The 19,778-nt window shown below is 46.3% G+C and overlaps 1 protein-coding gene and 1 pseudogene across 1 annotated transcript; one reads left to right on the plus strand and one right to left on the minus strand.

Annotated features, from left to right (window-relative positions):
- The first annotated feature begins 4,317 nt into the window (after nt 1-4,317).
- On the plus strand, nt 4,318-15,968 carry LOC119966462 (SH3 domain-binding glutamic acid-rich-like protein 3). The gene is made up of 3 exons (XM_038798197.1): nt 4,318-4,466; nt 12,387-12,554; nt 14,290-15,968. The coding sequence occupies exons 1-3, from the start codon at nt 4,386-4,388 to the stop codon at nt 14,353-14,355; spliced, it is 315 nt and encodes a 104-aa protein (XP_038654125.1). The 5' UTR covers nt 4,318-4,385; the 3' UTR covers nt 14,356-15,968.
- A 2,970-nt stretch (nt 15,969-18,938) lies between these two features.
- On the minus strand, nt 18,939-19,778 carry LOC119966459 (annotated as a pseudogene).

A 19,778-nucleotide genomic window follows, 5' to 3' on the forward strand; every position in this document is an offset into this window, starting at 1 on the left:
CAAGAACTGTTGCATCCCCTCCCCCCCCCACCCCTCTGGGGGTTCTGACTCATATAATTCACCATAACAGTCCTTAAAGACCTTGTTTATTTTAGCTGGACTCCACACCTTGTTCCCCCTCCTATCCCTAATTCCCCCAATCTCCCAAGCCGCCTCCCTCTTCCGCAGCTGATGTGCCAACATCCGGCTTGCCTTCTCCCCATACTCATACACTGCTCCTTGTAGCTTCCTCAACTGGGCCTCAGCCTTCCCCGTGGTTAGCAAGTCAAACTCCGTCTGGAGGCTCCGGCGCTCCTACAGCAACTCCTCCTCAGGGGATTCCGCATATCTCCTATCCACCCTCAGTATCTCCCCCACCAATCTCTCCCTCTCCATCCTCTCCCTCTTCTCCCTGTGGGCCCTGATTGAAATTAACTCCCCCCTGACCACCGCCTTCAGCGCCTCCCAGACCACACTCACCGACACCCCCCCATTATCATTGGCCTCCACATATCTTTGGATACACCCCCGGACCCGGTCGCCCACAGACCTCCTCGTCCGCCAGTAGTCCCACGTCCATTCGCCACAGCGGGCACTGCCCTCTCTCCTCCCCCATTTTCAGGTCCACCCAGTGTGGGGCATAGTCCGAGGTCGCAATGGCCGAGTACTCCATCCCCTCCACTCTCGGGATTAGTGCCCTGTTTACCACGAAAAAATCTATCTGCGAGTAAGCCTTGTGGACGTGGGAGAAGAAGGAAAACTCCTTCGCCCTTGGCCTAGCAAATCTCTACGGATCCACTCCCCCCATCTGGTCCATAAATCCCCTCAGAACCTTAGCCACTGCCGGCCTCTTACCCGACCTCGATCTAGGCCGATCCATTGTCGGGTCCAGAACCGTATTGAAGTCCCACCCCCCATTATCAAACTACCTGACTCCAGATCCGGGATCCAACTCAACATCCGCTTCATGAACCCTGCATCGTCCCAGTTCGGAGCATACACATTCACTAACACCACCCGGGCCCCCTGCAGCCTGCCACTCGCCATAATATATCCGCCACAATACCCACCGCCTCAAATACCACCCGCTTACTCACCAAGATTGCGACCCCCCTGTATTTCGCATCCAGCCCTGAGTGAAAAACCTGTCCCACCCATACCCTCCTCAGCCTGGTTGAGTCCGCGATCTTCAGGTGTGTTTCCTGTTGCATGGCTACGTCTGCCTTCAGCCCTTTTAAGTGCGAAAACACCCGAGCCCTCTTGACCGGCCCATTCAAGCCTCTCACGTCCCATGAGATCAGCTGGTTCGGAGGGGTCCCCCCCCCCCCCCCCCCCCCCCCCCCCCCCCCTCACCACTGCCGACTAGCCATCTCCTTTTTTAGGCCAGCCACGTGCCCACGTCTCCCGCACTCTCCAGCAGCCCCCCCCCCCCCAGGCGGAGGCTCCCCGCCCCGACTCACCCTCTCTACCGTCAACTCCCCCTCAATCAGCACAGCAGCAACCCAGTTCCCCACCCCCACCCAAACCCCCCTTCCCCGGCCAAGCAACTGCTTAACCCCCCCTACCCCTCCCCCCCCTCCCCCATTGCACTCCCATAAGTCAGCTGACTCATGCTGACCCCAGCCGCTCCCGCCTCTGCCTCCATTCCCCTTTTGGATTTCCCATCCAGATCACCAGCCTTCCCCCCACCAAAGTGGGATAGTGAAAGCCCCCCCCCCCCCCCCCCCCCCCCGCACTCCATATAAACAAACGCGGACATCGAACACAGCACCGCCCCCCCCCCCCGCCCCTCCATTTCAGGTACCGTCCCCACTATTTAGCGGGATCCAGTTATCAAGAGCAAAGAACAAAACAGCACAGGAACCTTTCTAGCCTATACCGGCCAAACCATACTTGGTCAAAACCCTCAGCACTTCCTTGTGCCACATCCGTCATGATAACTGGATCAAGATTGCAAGCACAAAAGTGGAAGATTTGATTTTGCTTCCCTGGATTGGGATGCTGAAGACAAACATAACACACTAGGGAAGAGCTCACTCGCAGGTCAAAATTCAATCCCAAGGCCACCCAGTATACCATCTGGCATATTTTATCTAAGTGAATGGAAAATGGATGATCCACCCAGAATTCTGTAATGGATATGGGTTTCTGGTCGATTCCACCTCAATATTGACTGGCTGGCCAGGTAAGAACAGAATAACTAGGACACAAAAATGTTTCAAACTAGCAATATCAAACATAGCACATATTTAATTTGGTTTAACATTTGATTATGTACTTATTACTTTTGGGGACAAAGTGACAATTCAACTGTTCACTCTGTAATTGGCGTTTATAATTCGTAATGTTATTTTCTTCACACATCACTTGATGGCAAGATGTAAATTTTATTCAATTTAATGTTTTCTTCAAACAACTACATTTATATAATACTGTTAACAAAGTAAATACATCCCAAGGCATTTCACTGGGGTGTTCTCACACAAAATCTGTTATTAGGCTGCAAATAGTGAGTGGGGGTTCAAAAAGATACTTAATGAGGGGTAGAGAGGTGAAAATGAGGACATACGAGAGACCAGGATCGAAAAAACACAACAAAAAGAGGAAATGCTGGAAGATCGGGAAGAGAGAACAGAGCTATCAAAGAGTCATCCAGACTCGAAACATTAACTCTGTCCCCTCTCAACTTCCAGTGGCGGCCATGGAGTTGTGGTCGCGCATTAGGTGGCTCCTGCCTGAGGTTTTTTGGCCCTTTTGCACATTTTACGGGAGTGGTGCAGGTGGAAAAGTGGTGAAGTAGAAGAACTAAGTTGAAGAACAGTGCCATTCTTGATATGAGCCTAAATACATTAAATTGGCTACTTGACCATGGGGCACATATCAAGAATGGCACTGGAGAGTAACCACTGAAATCCAACTTGGTGCTGTTTTGGAGTGGAATTGGCTTACTCCCTCAGCCGTGATTTGTTGCACTCTCCACATTGATGTGCATTAAATTGATCATTTTAAAATAGCTAATTTGTTCACCAATTTCTTTTATCTAATTACTTCAGTGTTTAAGCAGTTTGGGCAGCACGGTAGCATTGTGAGGGCAGCACGGTAGCATTGTGGTTAGCACAATTGCTTCACAGCTCCAGGGTCCCAGGTTCGATTCCCGGCTTGGGTCACTGTCTGTGTGGAGTCTGCACGTTCTCCCCGTGTGTGCGTGGGTTTCCTCCGGGTGCTCCGGTTTCCTCCCACAGTCCAAAGATGTGCAGGTTAGGTGCATTGGCCATGATAAATTGCCCTTAGTGTCCAAAATTGCCCTTAGTGTTGGGTGGGGTTACTGGGTTGTGGGGATGGTGTGGGGGTCTGGGCTTGGGTGGGGTGCTCTTTCCAAGAGCTGGTGTGGACTCGATGGGTTGAATGGCCTCCTTCTGCACTGTAAATTCTATGAAAGCAGTGTGTTACCTGGTCAATATTAATTTTTCAGTCAGCATCCCTAAATATATAATCATATTGCTGCTTGTGAGATCTTGCTGTGTACAAATTAGCTACTGCTTTTGCTACAGGCATTAGCATTTATTTGTTTTTTTAATTTAGTATTTGCTAATCATATTTTCAGAAGGGAAGACTGATTGGAAACAAACATGATTCACTAGCTACCGGAGCCATATTCAGCAAAACTAACCAAATATGTTGGGTGGAGGGAACTTTACTCTGTTCTGAGCGCTTAATAAGACAGTGTGGATGAAGCTTTACCCTTATCTGGACTGTGTGGGAATAATTGATGAGTTGGACAACACAGGGTTTAGCACTGCTGGCTCACAGGGCCGGGGACCCGGGTTCGATTCTGACCTTGGGTGACTGTGCGGAGTTTGCACTTTCCCCCGTGACTGCTTGGGTTTCCTCTGGGGGCTCGGGTTTCCTCTGGGGGCTCTGGTTTCTCCCACAGTTCAAAAATGTGCAGATTAGATGGATTAGCCAAGCTAAATTGCCCCTTGTGACCCAGGTTAGGTTAGGCGGGATTATGGGGATAGGGAGATTGGATTTATGAAGCGTGATCTTTTAGGTCGGAGCAGACTCGATGGGCTGAACGGCCTTATTATGCACTGTGGGGATTCTCTGATTCTAATAAAGAGGTGCCCAAAGTAGAACGAACTTGAAATTCTGTGCTCTACACCGTTATCATACCTTCTCATTCAATGATAGGCAGATCTTTAAGGTCATGTACATTTCACCTTTTCTTTGCTTTATGACACTCAGTGGCTTTTTATTTCTTAGATGAATTAGGGATTATAAATCATGTATTTCAGAGCCACTGGAATTGTTTGTCATTTAGAGAGGGTCCCGAAATTTACCCTAAGGCGAGGAGGGGCAACTGTTCCAATTGGCCCGCTTCAATCACATGGTGCAGTGTTACTCGGATGCTAGTGCCAATGTTGAGCGTGAGAGCAGCAGAGATGAGTGTGAGAGTGTATTACACGACTGTGACCGGCTCCAGGGAGGTGAGTATGTGTGTAACTGGGACGGGAGAAAGGGGGTTCTAGTAAGCGGGAGGGGGATGCAGGGACCCTGAAACGGATCATGTTTCGGAGCAGTGAGGGGGGAGAGAGAGAAACTGACACACCCAGTGTCGGAGCTGCAGAAAATGCAACATTGTAAACTGTTCGGTTGCAGCTGAGAGATACACAGTAACCGGGCAAGACCCGGCCTCAGCGCTCTGCAAGCTGTATTCATGCCATTGAATCGGCCAACGAGCTTAAAGCAACCGCCGCTTTGAAATCAGCAGCATTGTAATTGAGCTGCTGTTCTACCCACCCCACTCCCACCAGCAGCCATACCACACCACCTCCTCCCGACATCCGATCATTGCTGTACCTCAGCTCCATTAGTGTCCCAGCCACTGTAACCCTCAGCCTTCCCTCGCTCTTAAAAGCTTCCAAAAAAACTAATCTTTGACATTTCTCCTGATTTACCTTCTTCTCCCGATAGCCCATTGTGTGGCTCTTGCTGGATGGGAGGATCATTGCGAGGAATATTAGGATTTTTAAAATGTGCAATTTTGACGAGATCAGCCAGTTCCCCTGGGAGCATGACTAAATCAGAGCTAGGCGACTCATTAATGAGCCTTAATGGAATTTAATATTGGTTCTGATATTCAGGTCATTTTTTAGGGATTGATTTTTAACTGGGAATTGTGAGCAGCAGCCCAGTTGAGTTAAAAGGGCCCTGTCTCCATGTGAAATCTTCAAGAGAAGAGTTGACATCAGTTGTGATAAATACGATTAATGTTTTTTCCTTTCATGCTGCATTTTTAGAGATCCTTCCTGTTACATGCCTTTATAAGTGGCCTGTGAGCCACATAATAATAATAATCATTTATTGCCATAAGTAGGCTTCAATGAAGTTACTGTGAAAAACCCCTAGAGCATATGGGGCAGTGTGTACATGTGTGTTTAAGATACTCTTTTTTCCATTACAAATAGAAACTAGTTTCTCAATCATTTAATGAACCAACAGAGTTTCAGACACTGACGACAAGAAGTTGTATTTGTAAAGCACCTTGCCCCAAAGCACTTCATGAGAGCTTATCAAACAAAATTTGCCATTGAGCCACGTAAAGGAGATATATTGATAGGTGACTGAGTGCTTGGTCAGAGAGAGGTTATAAGGAGCTTCAAGGAGGAGGGATATAAGGAAGGAATTTCAGAGCTTTGGGTTTAGGCAGTTAAAGGTGCAGCCGCCAATGGTGGAATGATTAAAATCGAGACGGGCGAGAGACCAGAATTCGAGGAATGGAAATATCTCAGAGGATTGTAAGACCAGTGGAGTTGAGGGAGACTGGAAAGATTTGAACTGAGGATGAGGGTTTTAAAATCAGTCTGTTTCTGGCTGAGCCGGAGCCAATATAGAGCAAGGTGGTGATGGTGGTGTAGTGGTAATGTTACTGAACTAGTAATCTAGGGGCCCAGGATAAAGCCCTGGGGACATGGATTTGAATCCCGCTAAGTCAGCTGGTGGAACTTAAATTCCATCAATAAATGTGGGATATAAAGCTAGTCTCAGTAATGGTGACAAACATTGATTGTCATGAAAACCCATCTGGTTTGCTAATGTCCTTGATGGAAGGAAATTCGCTTCCTTCGCCTCGTCTGGCCGACACTCCAAACCCACAGCAATGTGGTCGATTCTTAACTACCCTCTGAAATGGCTTCACAAGGTGGGCAGCATGGTAGCACAGTGGTTAGCACTGTTGCTTCACAGCTCCACGGTCCCAGGTTTGATTCCTGGCTTGGGTCACTGTCTGTGCGGAGTCTGCACGTTCTCCCCGTGTCTGCGTGGGCTTCCTCCGGGTGCTCCAGTTTCCTCCCACAGTCCAAAGATGTGCTGTTAGGTGGATTGGCCATGCTAAATTGCCCTTAGTGTCCAAAAAGGTTGGGTGGGTTACTGGGTTTCGGGGATAGGGTGGAGGCATGGTTTTAAGTGGGGTACTCTTTCCAAGGGCCGGTGCAGACTCGATGGGCCAAATGGCCTCCTTCTGCACTGTACATTCGATGATTCTACAAGATGCTCAGTTCAAGGGAAAATAGGGATAGGCAACAAATGCTGGCCTTGGCATCGATACCCACATCCCATGAAAGAATAAGGATTTTAAAACTCTGCTGTCCATCATTTCAGTCCGAGTGTGACATTGATTCAGAAATTTGCTGTATCATAGAATCCCTACAGTGCAGAATGAGGCCATCAAGTATGCACCGACCCTCTGAAAAAGCATCATACCCAGGCCCGCAGACCCATAACCCCACCTAACTTTTGGACACCCAAGGGGCAATTTAGCATGGCCAATTCACCTAATAATAATGGCTCGTTGTCACAAGTCGGCTTCAATTAAGTTACTGTGAAAAGCCCCTAGTCGCCACATTCTGGCGCCAGTTCGGGGAGGCCGGTATGGGAATTGAACCCGTGCCGCTGGCATTGTTCTGCATTACAAGCCAGCTGTTTAGCCCACTGTGCTAAACCAGCCCCAGTCCTGGACATATTTGGACTACGGGAGGAAAGAGTACCCAGAGGAAACCCACGTAGACATGGGGAGAATGTGCAAGCTCCACGTAGACATGGGGAGAATGTGCAAGCTCCACGTAGACATAGGGAGAATGTGCAAGCTCCACGTAGACATGGGGAGAATGTGCAAGCTCCACGTAGACATGGGGAGAATGTGCAAGCTCCACGTAGACATGGGGAGAATGTGCAAGCTCCACGCAGACATGGGGAGAATGTGCAAGCTCCACGTAGACATAGAGAGAATGTGCAAGCTCCACGTAGACATGGGGAGAATGTGCAAGCTCCACGTAGACATGGGGCGAATGTGCAAGCTCCACGTAGACATGGGGAGAATGTGCAAGCTCCACGTAGACATGGGGAGAATGTGCAAGCTCCACGTAGACATGGGGAGAATGTGCAAGCTCCACGTAGACATGGGGAGAATGTGCAAGCTCCACGTAGACATGGGGAGAATGTGCAAGCTCCACGTAGACATGGGGAGAATGTGCAAGCTCCACGTAGACATGGGGAGAATGTGCAAGCTCCACGTAGACATGGGGAGAATGTGCAAGCTCCACGTAGACATGGGGAGAATGTGCAAGCTCCACGTAGACATGGGGAGAATGTGCAAGCTCCACGTAGACATGGGGAGAATGTGCAAGCTCCATGTAGACATGGGGCGAATGTGCAAGCTCCACGTAGACATAGGGAGAATGTGCAAGCTCCACGTTAGACTAGAAAATGGTATTTCTGCATATATTTCTTATCCGTTGCATTTCTGTCTGTGATACTTGAATCAGATTGTCTATAAACACTTTCCTGAGCCCTCTGTAAAGCCTTAATATCCTTCCTAAAGTGTGGCGTCCAGAATTGGACACAATACTCCAGTTGAAGCTAAACTGGTGTTTTGTTTACATAATCATAACTTTCCTGCTCTTATATATTGACCTGAATTTATAAGGCCAAGGATTTAACAACCTTGCTGACTTGCCCCGTAGTCAGCATCAGCTATCAATCCAAGAGAGATGTCATCCAATGAAACTGCTCAATATTATATGCTATTGATTTTTTAAAAGCTATTTTAATTTTATTTAGCCAGCTGGCTGAACTTGGTTTATAAAAAACACATTAGTTTGTTGAGCAGACCTGCTCCTGTTGGAAACGTGCCTGAATGATTTTGCTCTGAGACCTGGAGATTAAGCATTCTATATGTTGCTGTTTTCTGACTTCCTGGTGTAGCTCTGAGGAATGGCTTTTTAAAAAACAAAAAGGGCTGTTTTGCCTCAATCCTTTGAAAGCTACCAACGCACCTGCTATAACCCTGTCCAACCCAGGCACTTTACAATTCGTTGTCAACTAGTTTGACCCTCCTCCAGACTCCTGGCTGAAAGACAGTTTTCTGGGCAATGTATCCTTTATGCTAGATTTGCTGAACTGAAATTTATCCAGAGAATCTCCATTTGGCAATTTCTGAACTTGGCAGTTAAAATATTCTTGAAATAAAAATCTGGTTTCAATACCTACTCTGGCTTTTTAAAATGACAGCAGTCTAACCCCAGGGTGACTCTTTCTCAACATCCCATCTTCAATTTGGGGAGGCGGTGGCATAGTGGTGTTGTCACTGGACTAGTAATGCAGAGACCCAGAGTACTGCTGTATGGACGCAGGTTCAAATCCCTCCACAGCAGATGGTGAAATTTGAATTCAATAAAAATCAAGAATTAAAAGTCTAATGATGACCATGAAACCATTGTCGATTGTTGTAAAAACCCATCTGGTTCACTAATGTCCTTTAGGGAAGGAAATCTGCCATCCTTACCTGGCCTAAATGTGTCTCCACAGGAACGTGGTTGACTTTTAACTGTCCCTCAAGGGTAATTAGGGATGGGCGATAAATGCTGGCATAGCCTGCGACGTCCCATCCCGTGAATGGATAATTTTTAAAAATCTGCTTTGGAGCTATAGAATCACAAGAAAGAATATCTCACACATAAACAGTCTCCAGGAATGTAATGTAATCTTACAGTGAGCTGAGTGTTTGTGCTTTGACATTTAGAAGGCCTGCTCATTGCGACGCCTCATTGAGTATATAATTATTTGCACTTATTGGCCTCATAACCTTTGGTCTTTTAATAGAGCCAAATAATCCCTGCTCCTTTTAAAATCAGTTTGTATCTTTGGTATCTCTTCAGCCTGAAATCATTGGGGATCTGTCAACCAGCTTCCCTCATTTTCCACTCGTCCAGTTTGTTTGATGAAGATAAAGCAGAAATTATTCAAACAGAAACCCACAGATTATTTGAAGATTCGTTGACACTGGTGAGGGAACTTTGCCCCGTGCCTCCCTTTGTTGAGCTCCTGCGCTGTTTTCAGTCGAGAACCATTCTGATTCCACACAGAAGGAGGCCATTCAGCCCATCATACCTATGGTCCTTTGGTAGAGCACATCAATTAATTTCACACTCCTCTTTCCCAATTCCCTTCAAACATTTCCCCTTCAAGTAGCTATTCAATTCCCTTTTGAATTTGCTCCCGCCATCCTTTCAGTCAGTGCAGTCCAGACCACAACTCACTGGGTAAAATGAAAAAAATTCTCATCGCTACAATTTTGATGAATTGATGTTTTGATTCAAACCACAAAAATGAATCGGTGAATTGAAGACTTGTGCTAATTGTAGAGAGACTCTGTCTTGTCTTCTCAGTGTTGTTATCAGGATCCAAGAAATCTGTTGCCTTTGAGGATGGACAGCTGATATATAAACCAGCAATAAGATCTCTCTCTCGCTCTCTCTCCCTATCTCTCCCACTCTCTCATTCTCACTCTGTCTCTGTGTTTGATGATTTGGAATGCTAGTTATTTTACTGATTTCAGTGAAACTGTTCTTCAAATTGATTTAAGATGATTAAAGTAGTTGATAGAAAAAATCCCCCTCGTAGGAAGTCCTAAACAAGGGGCCATATGAACTTATGAATTAGGAGTAGGCCACTTGAGTTTGCTCCATCATTCAATAAGAACATGGCGGATCTGAATGTAACCTCAACTTCACAGTCCTGCCTCACCCCAATAGCTTTTCACCCCCTTGCTTATCAAGAATCCATCTCTCTTTGCCTTAAAAATATTCAAAGACATTAAAATTAGAGCTGGACCATTCATGAGGATGTTAAAACAGTGCTTCTTCACACAAGGGATAGTGAAAATATGGGTCCCTCTCCCTCATTTCAAACTGGAAATCAATAGCTTTTTATTAAAGTTATTCAAGCGTTATGGACTTAAACAGATAAGCATAGTTAAGATTCAAATCAGCCATGACCAAATTTAATGGTGGATCAGATTCAGGGGACTGTATGTCTTCTTCTCATTTCCATCACCAACCATCCAAACCTGGGAACTCAGACTATTATTGTCACCCACCTACTTACACTTAGCACTTTGCATTGGTGCCCAAACCTCAGTGCAGCGCAAACCCATCCAGGCTGGCATCAGACCTTGTGCCTGCTGTTCTCTGTTGACTCAGGCAGTGGTCACAATGGGAGCTGGCACAGGTACAGTAGCGTGTTCCGCAGGACAGGATAATACCCGTGAGCATGTGAAAAGTCTGAATCTCGGTAAATTCGTGGAAATCTCAGAGAATTCTGAGCAACATGATGGACAGAGAATTTTAATCACAATGAAACATTATTTCTTGCTCTTCATAGTAAAAGATCAATAAAGTTGGAAGTCGATAAATGGTCTTAAAATTGGAGGTGTTGCTGGGAGAGGTGAGGGGAGGGAGGGGTCTCAGTGGGAGAGATGGGGTTTAGTGTTATATAAAGTGGGACTTTGATGACTTCTTTATTTTCCTGTAAAGTTTTGAACCCCACCGGGTATGTTTAATTGGCACTGAGGGTGGAATGAACCTCAATCAGCCACAAAGGTGCTGAACCATGAGTTGACCTGTAAGGGGCAGCATTGAGCTAATTGTTACTCATTGAGGTACTACCTCTGACCTCTGGATTCTTGCTGTTGCAACAGGAACATTTATCGTGACTCCTAACGTTAAGTTTGAAACCGCCCAAAGCAAGATACCATGTCATGAGGCTTAATCACTGATTGTTACAGATCCTTTTCAAGGACTTTTATTCACTTAAATTATTTACACAATGAATATTTTGAAAGTTTATGTTTAAATTGTCCTATGTTTTCTCACCATTTCCCTTGCTTCTGCCTTTTGTTTTTATTTCCTGTCTCATCAGTTGTCCTTCCCGTGCTTATTTAAAGACTTTCTACAGGCACGTCTGGAACATTGACCCCGTAAAAAGTTCTCAGCTCCCTGTCCATTCTGTTTCATGACCCCCTGCTCGCTCTTACAGCTGAGGGTTTTTGGTCTTTCTACGGTCTAATGAGTTTTAAAAGCGTATTTTATACCCTGTGAAAAAGGGCAGGGTCCTGTTCAGGTGTGCAGTTCATGGGAGGTGACCGTGTACGAGACTGGAATGTGTTGTCTTATTCCAAGGATGGTTAGAGAATTGTTCCGGAAACGTCTGGAGGAGAGCAAAATCCTGCCAGAAAAAAGACAAAAACAATTGAGGGGAGAAAACAGGTTTTGGGCTGAGCGCAGCAGTTTGCAGGAAGCTGCCTCTTCACAGACTGTTTTGAAAGGTCTGCAAACAGATGTGCCCTCTTTCTCTCTCTCTCTCTCTCACTAGCTTCGGCGCTGGCTGGTTATTGGAGATTCCAGTCTTCGCATCAAATAATCTTGTGGGCAGAGGCAAAACAACCCTGACTGTGCCAAAGTGAGAGAGGGCAGTGGTTGGGCAGCTCTGTAGTGAGACTGATGATGTGTCGGCACAAGGTTCGGTCAAAGACATTGCTCGGTTAGGGACCCTTTTATGCTCTCCCGTGTCAGGCACAAAAACCTTTCCATTCTTCACAAAGTCTCTTTAATGCAGTAAAATGTCTCCCAAGGGGCTGCACAGGAACACTATCAAACTTCGACAGCAAGTCACAGGAGGAACTATTGGGATGTGACCAAAAGCTGGTTAAAGAGAGAGGTTTTTATAGAGTTTCTCAAGAGAGGAGGGAGAAAAAGTGCTGCAGAGGACTAAAGAGGGAATTCCAAATGTTTTCGGGCCTGGACAGCTAAAGGTACGGCTTCTAATGGTGGAGTGATTTAATTGGGAATGCATAAGAGAGCAAAATAGGAGGCAGACAGAAATCCTGGAGGGTTGTCAGGCTGGAGGAAGTTGTCGAGATGGTGGGGTAAAGAATGGAATGGGGAGGAGGTCTGCAAAGGGAAAGAGTAGGTGTGTTACCGTTCGTGCAGGAAGGAGCTGCTCCTTGGTGAGAGTTTCTGACTGTCGATAGGGGATTGATACTTTGCTCCTGTTTTGTTCAATCTTTCCAGGTGAAATCCCAGCAATCGGAGGTGATACGCGTCATGGATGGTAAAGGCATCAAGTATGAAATGATCGACATTGCACAGAACCACTCTTTAAAGGAGGAGATGCGGACCAAGTCTGGGAACCCCCAAGCCTTGCCCCCTCAGATCTTCAATGGCGAGCAGCACTGTGGGGTATGATTGGTGTGGCCTGTACTGTGTTCAACAATGATGCTCCACAGTAGAACAGACATTTGATGCACTCCTCCAGAACCTTACCCCCCAAAAAAAAATCACCATCCCAAACAGCATTAGTCAGCAGAGATAACTTTCCACTTTCCACATGTGCAGTCATGTGAGACGTTCATAGTTTCTTCCACAAAAATCTCAATTTTAAACTAATACTAATGTGTAAAGCTGAGGAACCTAGTGACTGGCTGACAGAGGGACCTCAGGGGCTCCTCCCCCACAGTGTGTGAGGAATGGGGTGTGTGCACGTGCACACATCTGACTGGGTTTAATGTGAGTGCGGAACAGGGAGGAGTGTGTGTAAGGGTAGAGCGAGGTGGGGGGGGGGGGGGGTCAAAAAATGTTTTTGGGAGTGCGTGGGTGGTTTGTGTAAGTGCATAGCAGCCCTTTTAATTTTTGTACACCCATGAAAACTTGTTAACTGAAAGGGATCGACTCGTGCATGCATTGTGCAGGAATTCTTGGATTGCTCTGTGACTGCAGCTCGATGGGGATGGGATATTGGGGCTGTGAATATGCACACACACAAGGAGCAGTGTGTGAAATGCCGGTTCCATCCTTAAGGTCTTTTCTTTGATTTTAAATGGAGTTCAAGGCCTGTCTGGCACTAGACAGATTTTGTTGAGTTTGAATCGGGCATTATGTGTTTACTTGATATCGAATTGTTGACTCAGGACCCCGTGAACAGGATGTTCTTGGGCAGGTGGCTCAATGCCAAGTAACTGGTCAAAGTACAAGAGGAGTTTGCAACTGCATTAAACCAGGCTAAACCATGGGTTGTGGAGGAGGGGGGGCAAAAGGGGTCAGGACCAGGGTGGTGCAATGTGCATTCAGGGTGATGAGGGGTGAAACTGGGGTAAGCGATGAAAGCTTGATACGACTCGGGATTGGAGTGGGATCAGCATTGGACCAGCGCACAATGGCAGCTCCAGCTCTTGACCACCGCAAGAGACTCCGTTTTTCACCTTGCCCTCGTGGTTGGAGACTGGGCTGCTGGTGGTGGAAATACAATTTATTTTGTTCAACAGAAAAGATTAATCTGCTTTTTATCTGATCAACAAGAGCAGACAGTATTTAGACAGCACCTGCAATGTAAAATGGCCAAAGATCCTTCACAGGAACAGCAATCAAACAAAATTTGTGGAGATATTGGGACAGTTGTGTAAGCTCAGTCAACCAGTTAGGTTCAAAGCAGTGTTTTAAAGGAGGAAAGAGAGATGGAGAGGTTTAGGGAAGCAATTCCAGAGCTTTGAGCAAACATTGCTGAGGGCACAGGCATCCATGATGGAGCAATCAAACTTGGGTTGGCCAAATGACCTGAATTGGAGGAGCATCAAGGTTTTAGGTGGACTGGAAGAGGTTACAGAGATAGGGAGGGGCAAGGCCATGGGGGGTTTTCTAAACAAGTTTGCGAATTTTATAATGTAGATGTTGCCAGACTGGAAGCCAATGGAGGTGACTGAGCACAGGGGTGATGGGAGAATGGGACTTATTCAAGTTAGGACATGGACTGCAGAGTTTTGGATGAGCTGAAGTTTAGACAAGGTGGGTGGCTGACTGCCGATGGTTGGAATAGTCGTCCCGGAGGCTTAGCCAGATGCAGAGAATAACGATGTTTATGAACCAATCCTAATGCGAGATGCAGGTCGTAGTGACGGCAGTTGACTCTTACTTCCCACAGGGTTACGAGGATTTTGTCGAGGCAGTGGAAACCAGCGATGTGCGGAAGTTCCTGAAACTTGACTGAGATCCCATCTGCTCCCGATTGGCCAGAGACGGTGAGCGGAGGCACGCTGAAGCAACTCGCTCCCCTGCGTGCGGACCAAGTCGTGCACCTGTGTTAGTCTTTTAGAAACCGTAACAGATTTTCTGCCTGCTCAGCCTCGCTACTTTATCGGGAGCTTTCTGCCAATTTTATTGCCTTTCTTCCATGTAAACTGTTTTATTTTACGATTATTCATTCCAAATGATTAGTCATTCCATAATTGACTAAAATCCAAACAACCATTCCTTGGGGTGAGGTCACTGGATCAAGGACAAGAAGCCATGGAGGAGGGGGTAGGAAGGTTTGAGTGACTCACAACTAAAGCAAGTTCAACACTGGGCTTTGGAATATCTTGAATGGGACCAATCTACCAATTCCATTTCGTGATTATTCCCAGATTTTTGACCAACATCTGAATGGAAAAAGCTCTGTTTTGTTTTCAATTAGATTTTGCTGTTCAGGGTTGTTCTGGCTGGGTTGTGCTTCCTGGGAATTGTCCTTGTAATACTGGAAAGCTAATTGGAAGCACTAGGCCATGGGGGAAATGAAGGACTCCTGAACTAACTTAGGGGAGGAATTTTGGGTTGGTATTGTTTTAATTTTCTCATCTTTAGTCTAAGAACAATTGTTTGAGTGAATCAATGATGTGACATTGGGACTAAACGCACAAAGTCAAGGGGGTTGGCATGGGCGATAGCCACCCTTAAGAAATGATCAGGTTGGCATTGTGTCTTGTTACAATTTTAAACATTAATGTTTAGTGCCAATAATCTTGCTGTTTGGGAGGATGGGACCCAACAGTGGAACCTAGGCTGAAGTTACCACCTTTCTGTGATATCCAGTTTAAAGGAGCAGATGGAATTTGGTATATTGGCTGATTATATTCATACATTGGATGTGGGCATTGCCCCTGGTGCCACAGATGTGACATGGGTGGCCATTGCCTCTGGTGGGACACGGGTAGGCACATTCATTGATCCATTGTTAATATCTCTGTTGGGAGCATGTTTCAAACTCAAGTACACAGATAGGTTGTGGATTGCAGCCACTTAAGGGATCCCTGCCATCCCTGAGTTTGTGTAAGTTCCCCACCTATTTTCAGGAGCGACACAGCACATTGATTGTTAAACTAACTGCTCTGGGAAAAGACTTACAGTTTGTACCTTCATTGTGAACTCTCACTGGGTTGCCTGCAAGTCTGGCAAAATTTTGAGATTGAAAATGCAGATTTCCTCCACCTTCCTCCATCTGCTGCTGTCTCTCTCTAGTGTGCAATGCTTTAATCAGCTTTGTTTAAGCAAATTTGGGGAGCTAGTTTTCTGGCTGATTGTTATTGTGGCCACTGCTTCTCCAAGGTTACCCAGCAACCATTCAGGAAATGCTTTGCTCTCATTTATACTCTTTGCCTGTGCACTCAATGCCCTTAACTCCCTTTTCACCCATATTCTTTTATCTTTTTCTCTTGTTTATTCACATTATCTCTTTTTCTCTCTCTCTTTCTGACTCTCTCACTTGTCCCTAGTCTGGACCAATACGAATTTCTGCCAAAATATTAAATAATGTCTTCCAGGAAGATATGAAATGTTTTGAACCTATGCCGAGTGTCTGTTTTCATGTGTCTCTTGTGTTTGTTTATTAATAACAACAACTTAATCCTTACTGGGTTACAGAAATGGAAAGCAAATGAACAGATTGGGATTGACAAGGGGGAAGTAATCATTTGTGGACAATGACTGTGCCTCTGGGACCAATGCTTGTGGTGAGGAGTTGGGGTGAAGCTGCTGAGTTTATATTGGAGTATTCGACAATGTGTTAACAAGGGAAGTATGTCGAGGGCAGAGAGAGATGGGGGCTGTGATTGTGAGAGTGGGGGAAGCGAGATAGGGAATTAATTCGGAGTCCAGGAATGTGTGTGAGATCACTGGGGCAGGGTCTGTGCTGAGAATCTTTGGAAGGAAATAGAAAATATCTTTTAATACTGGGGAGAAAAGAGCGACTAAAAATAGCTGTAGGATTCTCAGCAGCTGTTTCAATCCTTCCCCTCTCTGGGCTGTAATTCTGTGGGTGTGGTAAACCAGTGCACATGGTCATCATCAAATGTAATTTTTGACAGTCGGGGTCATCGGGGAAGCATCCGGATTGGTGGTGAAATGGGAAACTATGCTTAACAGAGCAGGACCCAACTCACTCGCTGTTGTCCGAGGACCCTGCTGGGGGTTGGTGGTAATATTAACACCCTGTTCCAGGTCAGTGAACTCCAGAGATTGCAGTTTGAAACTGGGGATTGATCACAAGGTGCAAGACCACCTCCCTTCTCACCTCAGGGGGCTTTATCTGTCAAGGTCAGGAAATGGGACTGTCGGGTGCACAGAGCATTTTCGGGGCACTGTGGATAACATAGTGCTTGTTTAGATTTTATGTTTCTGTTGCTCTGTGCATGATGATTTTGGTTCTGTATAAATACTCCACCTCTTCCTCCATCTCCTCAGACACAAATTAAAACCAGGCGGTTGACAGTTCTCCCACTGTTTTTGAATTGAGTCATTGCCTCAACACTTCAACATAAACAAACCAAAATATATCTTGTACCAGAGTGATTGGATTCTTGGAAATTGTTCAAGTGCTGAGCAACAATTCATATGCTAAAGACAAAGAATCTGTATTTACATGCAATATCAGCAAAGATAGCAAAGAGAAGTGAACTCCAGAGATTGCAGCTCTTCTTCAAAATGGGATTTTTTTTTGCGAGAAGCTGTTGTGTTTATTTATTGATGTACAGAGCAGGTGCAAGCATCATAAATACACAACTCTTCAAAGAACACAAGGGAAAACTCGATAGGACCAGATAAGAACTGCATTCAGCACGTTAACCAGCACAAAGCCAGAGATGCCAGAGCACGCCGTGAAGATTCAGTAATCAATCACTGTGGTATGCCCAATAAATAGATAAATCGGCAGTACTGACCTCTCAATCACCCTCACAGCCCAGGTGTCAGTGCTTCCTGCATGAGCAGTTCCAACCACTTGCTACTTTAGTGCGAATGTTTAAAACAGCACCCCAACCCCTTTTCTAATGGCTTGGCTAGCGAGCAACCTCAAACATCAATAATTAACAGAAATAAATGAACACAGGAAACATTTACACCAGGGCCAGTACAGCATAGGGTTAGATACAGAATAAAGCTCCCTCAACACTATCCCGTCAAACAATCTCAGGGCAAGTACAGCACAGGATTAGTTAGATACAGAGTAAAGCCCCCTCTACACAGCCCCAAACAATCTCAGGGCAAGTACAACACAGGATTAGTTAGATTCAGAGTAAAGCCCCCTCTACACAGTCCCAAACAATCTCAGGGCAAGTACAGCACAGGATTCGTTAGATACAGAGTAAAGCCCCCTCTACACAGCCCCAAACAATCTCAGGGCAAGTACAGCACAGGATTAGTTAGATACAGAGTAAAGCCCCCTCTACACAGCCCCAAACAATCTCAGGGCAAGTGCAGCACAGGGTTAGTTGGATACAGAGTAAAGCCCCCTCTACACTGCCCCATCAAACAATCCCAGGGCAAGTACAGCACAGGATTAATTAGATACAGAGTAAAGCCCCCACTACATAGCCCCAAACAATCCCAGGGCAAGTACAGCACAGGATTAATTAGATACAGAGTAAAGCCCCCACTACATAGCCCCAAACAATCCCAGGGCAAGTACAGCACAGGATTAGTTAGATACAGAGTAAAGCCCCCACTACATAGCCCCAAACAATCTCAGGGCAAGTGCAGCACAGGGTTAGTTAGATACAGAGTAAAGCCCCCACTACATAGCCCCAAACAATCTCAGGGCAAGTGCAGCACAGGGTTAGTTGGATACAGAGTAAAGCCCCCTCTACACTGCCCCATCAAACAATCCCAGGGCAAGTACAGCACAGGATTAATTAGATACAGAGTAAAGCCCCCTCTACATAGCCCCAAACAATCCCAGGGCAAGTACAGCACAGGATTAATTAGATACAGAGTAAAGCCCCCACTACATAGCCCCAAACAATCCCAGGGCAAGTACAGCACAGGATTAGTTAGATACAGAGTAAAGCCCCCACTACATAGCCCCAAACAATCTCAGGGCAAGTGCAGCACAGGGTTAGTTAGATACAGAGTAAAGCCCCCACTACATAGCCCCAAACAATCTCAGGGCAAGTGCAGCACAGGGTTAGTTGGATACAGAGTAAAGCCCCCTCTACACTGCCCCATCAAACAATCCCAGGGCAAGTACAGCACAGGATTAATTAGATACAGAGTAAAGCCCCCACTACATAGCCCCAAACAATCTCAGGGCAAGTACAGCACAGGATTAGTTAGATACAGAGTAAAGCCCCCTCTACACTGCCCCATCAAACAATCCCAGGGCAAGTACAGCACAGGATTAATTAGATACAGAGTAAAGCCCCCACTACATAGCCCCAAACAATCTCAGGGCAAGTACAGCACAGGATTAGTTAGATACAGAGTAAAGCCCCCACTACATAGCCCCAAACAATCCCAGGGCAAGTACAGCACAGGATTAGTTAGATACAGAGTAAAGCCCCCACTACATAGCCCCAAACAATCTCAGGGCAAGTACAGCACAGGATTAGTTAGATACAGAGTAAAGCCCCCTCTACACAGTCCCAAACAATCTCAGGGCAAGTACAGCACAGGGTTAGTTAGATACAGAGTAAAGCCCCCTCTACACTGCCCCATCAAACAATCCCAGGGCAGGTACAGCACAGGGTTAGATACACAGTAAACAAATTACTATTGAAGATCAGATCCAATGACAGCTGATGTTTCAATTCTCCTGGATTGGTTTTGAGTGAAAGCACATCAATCACGGGGCTGAACCATGCCAATCTCCAGTAAGAGTGGAGAAGACTTTCTGCGAATTATGGTACATTTGATGGTAGCCCCCAGAGGAATCAGCACTCTGCACAACAAGACAACACAAAAAAGGACGGTCCAGATGAGGACTGGAACAGGCAGTTCTGTGCCAAAGAGCCAGCACTAGGCAAGTCCAACTATCGGAAGTCATCAGTACTGAACATTCCCTTGGCCCGGCGCAGGATGGAGTCCTTGGAAGCATCATATGGGCGTTCCTTGGATGGGATTTCCAGCACAGCAGGAATGAAGAGAGTATGGGCATCAATGACATGGCGAATCATTTCTGCAATGTACTGATTGATCAGGATGATCCCAATGTCGGCTCAAGAAACTCTTGAAAGTCTCCTCGATCTCCGTCACGCTCGTTTCCTTCTCGACCACCAGGAAGTTGGGCCGACGATTCTTGTTCAAATCGCCGATCCCGCCCAGCAGGAAGCCGGTGCAGGTGTTCTCATCGCCCAGGACAGCAATCAGCTTACCTCGAGCCGCCAT

Source organism: Scyliorhinus canicula, chromosome 1 (assembly GCF_902713615.1).
Source record: "Scyliorhinus canicula chromosome 1, sScyCan1.1, whole genome shotgun sequence".
In the NCBI taxonomy this organism is placed as follows: Eukaryota; Metazoa; Chordata; class Chondrichthyes; order Carcharhiniformes; family Scyliorhinidae; genus Scyliorhinus; species Scyliorhinus canicula.

Bases quoted from the DNA above. Each gene is read 5' to 3' on its own strand.
- LOC119966462 (XM_038798197.1), top strand. From the start codon at position 4,386: ATGCTAGTGCCAATGTTGAGCGTGAGAGCAGCAGAGATGAGTGTGAGA. The intron at 4,467-12,386 runs GTGAGTATGTGT...CAATCTTTCCAG, and splicing joins CTGTGACCGGCTCCAGGGAG to GTGAAATCCCAGCAATCGGA. The intron at 12,555-14,289 runs GTATGATTGGTG...TACTTCCCACAG, and splicing joins ATGGCGAGCAGCACTGTGGG to GGTTACGAGGATTTTGTCGA.